General features: G+C 40.1%; 1 protein-coding gene and 1 long non-coding RNA gene across 8 annotated transcripts in view; one reads left to right on the top strand and one right to left on the bottom strand.

The window, feature by feature from the left end:
* Nucleotides 1-242: 242 nt before the first annotated feature.
* The window catches only part of LOC133530674 (collagen alpha-1(III) chain-like), a 40,861-nt gene continuing 30,625 nt past the window's right edge, over nucleotides 243-10,478 (bottom strand). For all 7 annotated transcript variants that reach the window (XM_061868690.1, XM_061868687.1, XM_061868686.1 and 4 more), the window contains 5 exons: nucleotides 9,552-9,666; nucleotides 7,297-7,427; nucleotides 6,010-6,194; nucleotides 5,383-5,716; nucleotides 243-5,122 (listed from right to left, as the gene is read on the bottom strand). In XM_061868690.1, the coding sequence (XP_061724674.1) occupies nucleotides 4,365-5,122; nucleotides 5,383-5,716; nucleotides 6,010-6,194; nucleotides 7,297-7,427; nucleotides 9,552-9,666 (1,523 nt within the window). In that variant the 3' untranslated portion in view covers nucleotides 243-4,364. The remainder of the gene's footprint in view (nucleotides 5,123-5,382; nucleotides 5,717-6,009; nucleotides 6,195-7,296; nucleotides 7,428-9,551; nucleotides 9,667-10,478) is intronic.
* LOC133530677 (uncharacterized) lies at nucleotides 6,060-8,078 on the top strand. The gene is made up of 2 exons (XR_009801358.1): nucleotides 6,060-6,197; nucleotides 7,273-8,078. It is a non-coding gene; the product is annotated as an uncharacterized LOC133530677 (long non-coding RNA).

Below are 10,478 nucleotides of genomic sequence, written 5' to 3'. Positions count from 1 at the left end.
ATCATATCTGGTTATGTTTTATTTGTATGTAGAGATAAACTAGCCTAACTGTCGGGACTCCACCAAAGTAGGCACCTTGGCACCTTGAACCTTATTTTTAGGTAGCAATTGTTGACTTTCCTAGCAAAATAGTTGCCAATGACTTGTCGAGTCAATCATTGAGTTGTTAGACTTTTATCAATAATGCTTCGAGTCTAAATGTTATCATAGTTATCAAGAATGTCAGGAATAAAACATGTGTATACAAGCATATCATATATTTTTTTATAATAATTAAGAATAAATTCTTACATCATGAGTTATAAAATAAATACATTTATTGCCTTAAATTAAGTCCAAAAGTACTCTGTACAATTATTGTTAGCGATGTACAAACGAGAATGATACGTAAAAATATCTAAAAAAACAAAATTAAATAAAGAGTCCTATCATGAAGTCAGTAAGTTTCCACAATTCTGCGACAAATCTACGAACAACTTAACAAATTGTGTCTGAATCACAACCAATAGTTTGCATCTTAATTTCATCTCTTATCACTATTACACAAACTATGTTATATCATTGCTCTTCGCTTAACCTAAAACAAGAACCATTGTACCTTATATTATAATTACAATTAAATTAACACTATCTAGTTACTAGCGGGTGTTTATTACTGGACTGTTGTGCAGTTTTTCATAAAATTGCCACGCCTCATCAACGTGTGGATACCGTGCCCCTAGCAAGCATACGCAACTTCATAGTTTAGACTGTTATGTAGGCAAGATAATAAATTATAGAGATCCCACATTAGCGTCTCCCGATCGTCGGCGTCTTTTGGCGCAACGGCGCTGCGACATCGTTTTGTGCTGACGACGATGACACTCAAAAGACGCTAGCTCCTACACTAGCGACGTCTCGAAACGTCATCTCCTGATATATGTATCAATTTTACTTCCAAACATGCAATGTATGTCGTTTGTCTCTTTCGTGACAATTATTATGAGTCGTATTCGAGATGTGAATAAGCAGGTAACCAAATCATCAATGTGCGAATGTTAATACAATAGCACCTATACAGAAATAATAGTATTCTGTAAATAAAACTGTGACGTTATTGCACCAACGGCAAAATACCGTCGCCCGGCGATATTTTATTTTATTATGAGACTAAACTTTTTCATTTGTAAAATACAAGGTCTCGATTTATGACGTTATAAAGTAATGTGATTAATATACTCTGCCCTTTTCAAATAATCGCATTTTTAGAAGGCTATTTTAACATTGATTAATAACTAAAAAATAATAAAACCAAAATACCTGACTACCATCAATCTAGTTTCATAAAAGCCTATTGTAATATAAATAAAGTTTCTTAACTCTTATTGGAAAGAGAAAGACAAACACTTTTATGAAATGGATCGCAGTAATTTTCACTGTCAAAATAGCAAACTAAAGGTAATGTCCCAAGTAGACATCTTCATCCTCGCGTGTGTCCCGGCATTTTGCCACGGCTCATGGGAGCCTGGGGTCCGCTTGTCCCAAGTAGACATATGTGCACGAATCATCTCAAAAGTCCCTACACAGCTTTAATAAGGCCTGGAAATTAGGTTAAAAGCGTTCATTAATGAAACGGTGCCGTCAATAGGTATGTTTACCCTACTAACTTACTATTGGCACAGACAACTTACAGACATGCAAGTATCAAGCATTAAATATAAGCCTTTCACTAGATGAAATCCTGACAGCGCCATCTAGTGAAACTTGCATTCTACACAAGTATTTCTATGACTGTAAGCGTTTATTTGTTCAGTTGTGTATGTTTATTGTTGTTTAATAAAAAAACGCGCTTAACCTTTGTGATGCCAATGACGGATATACCCGCAGTCCAACGCTGAAGACAGATTAATACGTCACAGATCACAGAGCAACATAGACCTAAGTACATATGCATAAAGTTCAATTTCAGTTTCGACACTTCGGTGATGTGACGTCCGAGTGACAACGTTTGTTTGACACGGCGTCGAAAAGGATAAATAATGCGTAGTTACAACAAAGTCCATATCTCGGTATGGCTTTACTACTGAGGTATATATTAGTAACAGACTGACTAGCAAATTTACTTTTCCAAGAACTGACAGGTAAATATCCTTATTTGAAATACAAAAGCACATTGGATTCGGATCCGCACGCAGCTCCGGTGAGCGAGTGAGATGGGACATCATTATAATTAAGAACAGTCAGAAATATTATTAGTTCCGCTGACTGTACAATAGCACTGTCTCGCTGACATCGGAATTGATCCAGATCAAATTTATATTCAAAATTCATAATTCAAAATGCAAATAATGGACACTCTGTTCGGATAGTAAGATTGCGAGTGCCAACTAATGATACAAAAATACTAGGACATTTACCTTAGTACAACAATTTGTTAAACACGGCCACGATATTATGCGTATGCTTGCTAGAGGGACACGTACGGCGCGCTCGCCTGGGGAACAGATTGCTCATCAACAAGGCAATACTATCGAAGGCCACTGTGACAACACAATGTGCAACTATTCTAGCATACCAATATGCCCTAATACTAAACTGTACCTCGAAAAATACTCGCACGGATTTAGAAATAAATTAAGGAAAAAATATCACGAAAATTAAATTCATGTGGCAAATAATATGGCATCAGATTTTAAGTACTTTATTAAAAGTAAAGTAAGACTACGCTTGCGTTGCAAGCTTAGATTTAATTGGAGTTTAAACGTACTCCTTATTGCGTCTTTAAGAGTCTATATAGGTATTGGAAGACAGAAAAACATCGCTCAGATCAAATGAAAAACGAAAGCTTATTTCGTTTGGAAAGTAGGCGTTTTCTATTGGCGTCCTCATTTGTGTTATTAGGAATAAGTAGGATAACATGAGCTCGCACGGAATCAGCTGCAAAAGTTGCTAAGCGCGTGAAGTATTCAAAATGATCTCTACCCGTTCTCTTAAAGAATGCCGCGTATGTCTTTGAATACTTCACCCGTAGAGATATTTCTGCAGATGACTGGACCATCTTTCCCGACGACAATGATAATAAAGAACGGTCATACTTTAACTATTAAGAAACAATGCGACTCCTACAAATATTGTAACTTGTCTACTCGTTACCAACAAAAATACATTGAGCTGCTAATTCACAAAAGGCGTGAAACATTTTCGAGTCAAAGAAAATAGAACCTTATAATTTAGACAATTGAGTTGAGGATCAGTGAAAAATTTAACGTCAATCTCCCATTAATTATTTAAAGTTACTGGCCGATATAGCCAAAATAAAATAATAAAAATCTAATTACACTAATCTAGAACTAAAATGGACAAAACATACCGTTACTAAGAGTGTACTTCTGTAATTATTAAAGTAACCAAAATGTGAAATCGATCCGTAGCCCGATCAACGAGGGAGCTGGACCCAACAATAATTCCATCCGAGAATTTACGGAGAACGATGAAGTATAGCGACACGCAGATAGGGTCAATTCGACTAAACCCAGAATTGATTTTATTCTGAAAGTAATAGATTAAATTCGTAGTCCAGCGGCTTTAGCACGGTTGGGTTTTTATCACGTGTCACTATGCTTATCACGTTCTAACAATTATGTAAGTGCGAAAGTGACAAGCATAGTGACTAGTGGTAAAAATAAGTCCGTGCTACAGCTGCAGGTTAGTCAAATTGAACCAGAAATATCAAATAATCCTATCGTATTTAAGGATTATCCGCCATTTCTCTTACGTGATACTTTACGTTACCAAACTGTAAACTATCATGGACGGATGATTCTGTCGGGCTCTCCGTACAGTCCAGTTCATAAACATGTACCAAATGGTACGCATTTATGAATGACGGTACAAAAACCTCGTCGACAAGTAAAGTTACATTTCAACACGGGGTCGGCCCGGGCTCCATTTAATTTCAAAATTGACTAGATATCTGTGTGCATAGGAATCGTATATAAAATAGCTAAGTAAAGGAACCAATGCGCTCTTAACCCGGCATGTGTGCAAAACAACCTACCACTAAGTTATTGCCATCAGCAAAACGATTCTAAAAACTGTACTTTTAAATTATTTAGATAAAGAGTACACATTAACACGCCTAGAGTTTTGTACAATTTGTACAAACATACGCCACCGTAAACACGCTCAGTCGAGAAACCTAAACGACGTCTAAGTGAAATACTATCAATAAAAAAAATCGCCGATCTCATAACGAATCTCACAATCATACAAACGAAATTCACTAACAAAATATTTTGATCTCTCCTCACTGGTGTACATCAGTATGCAACGTTAAGTAGTTCGCGGCGCGGCCGGACGTGTCACCCTGGGCGCGGCGCCGGCCATCACTTGCCCGGCGCGTACGGGTAGCCCGCGTGCGGCGGCGCGGCGCGGGACCCCGTCGCGTACAGCTGCTGCTGGAAGTTGTGGAACTGCGCCGCGTAGTTGGGGTCCGCCGTCGACGGCACCGCGAACGACTGCCCCTTGAAGCCCGGCCCCGGGCCGCCCATGGACGGCGGCAGGGGCTGCGCGCTGCCCATCCTCACGTTGCCGGGCATGCCGCCCTTGACGCCGCGGAAGCCGGGCCCGCACATGGGGTTGGGGCCGGGCCCGCCGAAGGGGTCGCCGGCCATCTTGGGCGGCGAGTTGAAGCCGGCGGGGTAGTGCGGCATGCGCAGCATGCCCCCCGGCGCGCGCATCACGCCGCGCATGCCGCCGTCCATGTCCATGCCGCGCGGGAAGTACTGCACGCCTTTACTGCTGTCCATCTGCATGGGGTTGGTGACTCGCTGCAGGAAGTCTAGGCTGGGGGGGCCTCGGGGGCCCGAGTTGCACGGCATCTGAGGCCTGGTGGGTAAATACTGTATCGTGTTAGGCGCGCTCGCTTTGACCTGTACATTGGCGCCGTTGAACGGGGGCATTTTGCCGCCCCCCATTCGGGGCCCCATCATGGAAGCGTCGGGCCCCATGGGCCCCATAGGCCCGCCCATGGGGCCGGCGCCCATCTTGGGGCTGAGGTTCATGTCGGGCGGGAAGTCGCCGCCCATCATGCCTTCCATGGGGCCGCCCATGCCGGGGCCGCCCATGTTGTCCATGTGGCAACCTAGGAAAACAGTCATCAATATTAATAAAGCGAAAACAAATTGTCCAAAGCGTGTCAGAAGATGGCCCTTCGTCAAATGTTATCTTAAAAAAACTACCGCAGAAATCACTTGAAATAAAAACTTTTCATAGATATTTTCAAACAAAATCTAGTTTTCTATACTTTACGACATATTTGTAATGTATACGATGTCAAAGATAAAATAAATAAGTCCATCATCAATTTTTATACTGGACATTTTAACAATCCAAAATCCTCACCTAAATCATTCATCATCATATGCGGATGTCCATGCGGATGCATAGAATGATGATGCTGCATATGATGGGGCCCGGATCCAAAAGGCCCCATCCCGCTCCCGTTGGGCCCCATGGGGCCGCCGGCGCCGGGGCCGGGGCCGCCGCCGCCCACGGTGTTGGTGAGCTGCTGCGACATCTGCGCGAGCGAGGAGATGGGGTCGAAGGAAGAGGTGGAGGTCATGGGGCCGTTGGGGCCCTGGTTGGGGTTGATGGGGATGTTGTCCGGCCTGCTCATGCTGCAGGGGCCGGGGAAGGGGCCCGCGAGGCTCGTGCTCGGCCCGCCCGGTAACGTCGACTGTTGGAGAAAAAAAAATCGTTATCACTATAATCAAATATTAAGAATAACAGATCACATTAACTATTCCATATTATTTATCATCGGCGCGCTATTGACCACACTGCAACTACTTCTAGCGCAGGAGAGGCCGGTGCATACGGCCCCTGGCTGAGGCCGGGCTTGGTCTGGTTTTCTGACGTCATTGAGTCATCATCGCTTAACGCACTATTGACTTTATTGCAGCTTTTTTTAGAAAAAGAGGCCTATTAATAGCCCCTAAAAGAGGCCGCTAAAATAGGAGTAAAACTTACGTCATTATTTCCAGCCATAGAGTCATCGACGCCTCCCGGCGCGCTGTTGACCACACTGCAACTGCTTTTAGCGCAGGAGCCGGAAGAGGCCGGCGCATACGGGCCCTGGCTGAGGCCGTCGCGCTGAGGGGTCTTGGAGGGGTCCTGCGACCGGTTCGAGGACGGGCTTGGCCTGGATTTCTCATCTGGTGAAGAAAATTTATTATGTTTAAACGATTTTATGATTCTGAACAAAGACAGTGAGCACGAAAATTAAAATTGCCTAGGTACTTAATTCAGATATTGCGTGACGGAAAGATGCAGAGTGATTTAATACAGTGTGTGCCTAGCCATTGGACAAAGCCGAAATGTACATATGCATTAGGGTATTTAGAACCAGTGTACAAAGTATCATAACAACCGGTGTAGCGGTTTCGAAGAAATTAACAATTTATATTTTTTTTCTTTGGAGCAGCCTGTTAGTAGCTCCTAAGGTAATATCCTCAAAGAATAGTATGGAACCTTCTTCGAACCTTTTGATTATCTTTTTTATTTATGACACTAATAAGCTTCTGACTTTTGAAAAATGTTATCATTATCAAATATTTCGAACAAATCGTCATAAACTTCCAACGATTAACACAGTGTGTTTCTTTTTGTTGTCGATTATTGCAAATAAGTTTTGTTAAAAAAAAATTTTTTTCTTTTGTTCTAATTAAAAAAATATTAACGTCAGAGCATTCCTGAGAAGTAACCCTACGTGGAATTTCAGGGTTTGTCCAATGGCTAAGGTCACCCTGCATTATTAACAAACAGTACCTAAAATTAGGCCTCATAGAAAATTTGCAGCGTGCCCAGAATGCTGCTTAACAGTTTTGAATTTGACCTTTAATTTGCCTTATACAGTTCCCAGCCGATTAATCAATCATTTATTGCCAATTATTTATTAAGGCTAAGCATATTTGCTAGGCTAGGTCAAACTACTCTAACCTACGCTAAACTATTACCAACACCCGTGGGCAAAACTGGTTCGGTCTAGAGCAAAATAGTTTTTACCGAAACGGGTTGAGAACACCCAAAAATTAAGAAATCCACTTTAGTTTTAATTTAACGCGAGCTACACGCTATGTGGGAAAACCCGAACGTAGCGAAAAGCGCCTACAAACAGAGAACCCGCCTGGCGGGTCGCTGGCAGTGCGTGTGTTAATGTTTAGCTATCGCTTTCTGGTTTATAATTTATTTAGTTTTTAGTTTAGTTTATAATTATGTTTTAATTTTTTTTAGCTTTTATGAGAGTTACCACGTTACCTTGTCCACATTTGCTCCCTTGCGACGTCGGTGTCTGCGGATTGTTGAACCCTGGACTCTGTTCTAGTGAAAACCTGCCCGCCCTCTGTTCTGATAGGGATGAGTGAGGTTCTGGCGTGCCGGGCATCATCCTATACAAAAAAAAAATGCCGCATAAGTAGTATCTAATATACATTTAATTAATAAGATTATACAATTTAATGGTCCCCAGCAAGCTCAGTTCTCTATACAAACTTAGTTACGCTCTCATTTTGAAACGACTAGGCAATCTAGATCAATCTAGGCTCTGAAACTTTGTACGTACAATAGGATAATGTGTATCTAGTCTAGTAATAAATAATACTTTAGTTTGCATTAATATTTTCAATGAATTGTATTTTATAATTGTTGATATGCTTGTTTTTGCATGTATGTAAATTCCATGTTGACGTGTAAAAGTGCCCTTGTGGCCTATTTGCTGAATAAATGTTGAAGTTGAAAATGTATGTAGCTTCAGATACCATAGTTAAAAATATACACCGAATTTAAGTTTTTCACACAAAACAAGTTTTTGCTTTATTTCGTTTGTTATAAAAACTAATTACAGGGGTGGCTTATACTGAAAGTCCCCCAAGACCCTTCTCTTCTACTACCTCTTCATATCACTATTGAAGGCAGCAGCTTTTTTTTTTGTATACTCTTTACTGTCTCCATGTTTATGTATATTGTATCTTACTTTAATAAATACATATTTCTACTAAAAAAAATAAAAAAATACATGGGTGGCTTGTTTGAATAGTTTTTATGGGTTCGTTTTATTTATTTAATCTTTATTGCACAAAAGAAAACCTTATAGTACCAAAAGGCGGACTTAATGCCATAAGGCATTCTCTACCAGTCAACCTTTAGGCAAAGCAGACAGATTGTGGGCGGTGCTACTTTAACAACAACAACCAAATATAATACAATAACATACCATACATACATAATACATAAATATACATACTTATATTTGTTATAATATATACATAAATAACGACAAAACATATAGAGCTTACCCATACATTATTATTTTTTCATTCTGCTAGCAAAGAAAGCACGTAAGGATTTTTTAAATTTTATTTTTTAAATAAATAAATAAATAATAAATAAATAAATAACGAATTCGACATGAACCCAGTGCGGTGAAGAGGGATAGATAGAGCCATATTGCCGGAAGAGCGAAGTTGACGGTCCCGGGTAACGCCGTAGTATTGAAATAGAGACTAAAGGTATTCAGGAGAATGAGGATCATTTAACACAGGAAAAAAAGTACACAACATGCGAACATTGCGTCGTTGACGAATTATTTATAATTAAGTTTATTGCTAATTTATTCCTTAGTTCTTAAGTATTTTTAATGATTGTGTTTTTTTAATTATGTGTTACCTGGTCTTGAAATAAATGTTTTAATAATAACAGGACTAGATATACCTAATGTCATTGTATGTGCAAAGTTTCATTACAATCCAACACGTAGTTTTAAAATGACAACGAAACTCCTTTTTTATGGGAAGGTGATATTCGACCGAGCTAGCCGAGAACTCTTAAACCGTAAGGTAAGGTAAATTATTTATTAAAAAAACCGTTATATTTAAACCGGTTTTCATAAAAATATTTCCATGAAATTCTTGTCAGATGAACCACTTTAGAACAAAAAAACCGGTTTCTTCTTATGTTAGTGTCTATGTTCACGTGGCACACCACCAGGTCGGCCGGCCGTTTCGTCGGTCGTCGAATAAATCAGTTTTTTAAGGTTACAATAAAGTTCTATCCTAGCTATATAACGGTGTTTTTTCTATGAAATTCCATTTCGGGAGAAAACGTTTTCCACGAACTGAATCATAACAAATCACTTTAATTTTGATGTCGATCGCACCAGCATAACATACCGCTATTTACGGTTACTTGACGACCGGTTTGGCCTAGTGGGTAGTGACCCTGCCTATGAAGCCGATGGTCCCGGGTTCAAATCCTGGTAAGGGCATTAATTCGTTTGACAAGCATGGATGGTTCCTGAGTCATGGGTGTTTTCTATGTATTTAAGTATTTATAAATATTTATATATTATATATATCGCTGTCTAAGTACCCTCAACACAAGCCTTATTGAGCTTACTGTGGGACTTAGTCAATTTGTGTAATAATATCCTATAATATTTATATTTATTTTACCGATATTTGAAAAACCGGTTCTGAGCCTTGGTTGGTCAAAATGTTAAGAAATACGGAACCTACCCAGCGGGTGATTTCTGGTTCGAACTAGACTGCGGCGTCTGCCCGCCGCTGTTCGAAGGCGGGCCGTTGTCTTTCAACGACGTGTTAGGCTGCTTCTGTATCGTGAGCTCTTGGCCTGTAAAAACAACATTTATAATCCCTTTTCCATGCAAATAACACATATAAGACTGCATGTCCACTGGAGCGGAGCGAGGCAGCATAGCAGGATAAAATCCACCAATAGAATTGCAAAAATCTGCGCCATTGGTGATCTTTACATTCACCGCTGCCTCGTTTCGCTTTAGTGGAAAGGCAGCCTGACAGGGTGATAGACGAATTAGCCATAGAGTAATGAAAGTAACACATGTTAGCACATTTTCACCAACCACCACCATATGAAAACAAGGTGATTTAAACGAAAACACAACACACAAAACACATAGAAACGACTAAGTAGTTTTGGTCATAATAAACCAAGTTATAGCGTTGGAGAAGAGAGAAAACATTTAAAGCGAAACAGAAATAAAAAGCCGCCATCAGAAATAAAGATATTAATAAAAGGTCCAACTTGCAAATGAGTACCTATTTACATTTTTATGCATGAAACGCAAAAAGCTAAGAACGGAACCAAGTTAACTCTGTAAGAAAAATTTAAATGACAAAGTGTGGTTTAGTCGTTACTTTTCAAGCTAGACCTTACGGCCAACTCATTGTCTATTGTAAGTAAAACCGCACGTGCTACTACCTGCGTAAAAAAAGGTTCGGTCACTTTAACCGGTTATTGAATTACAATTCTTACGGAAATTGCAATAAGATACAAAATTAACTAATGGAAAAATATGTTGCGAGGCTGTGGTCCCTCTACGGTTACTGAGTGCCGGCGACTCGAATGCTACAGAACCAGTCTAAAATATGTCCTCGAGATGCGTAAAAAGGCGCATTGTTGGA

This window comes from Cydia pomonella, chromosome 23 (genome assembly GCF_033807575.1).
Source record: "Cydia pomonella isolate Wapato2018A chromosome 23, ilCydPomo1, whole genome shotgun sequence".
NCBI lineage: Eukaryota > Metazoa > Arthropoda > Insecta > Lepidoptera > Tortricidae > Cydia > Cydia pomonella.
The sequence above is the reverse complement of the archived record's forward strand: the minus strand, read 5'-3'. Positions and strand labels throughout refer to the sequence as shown.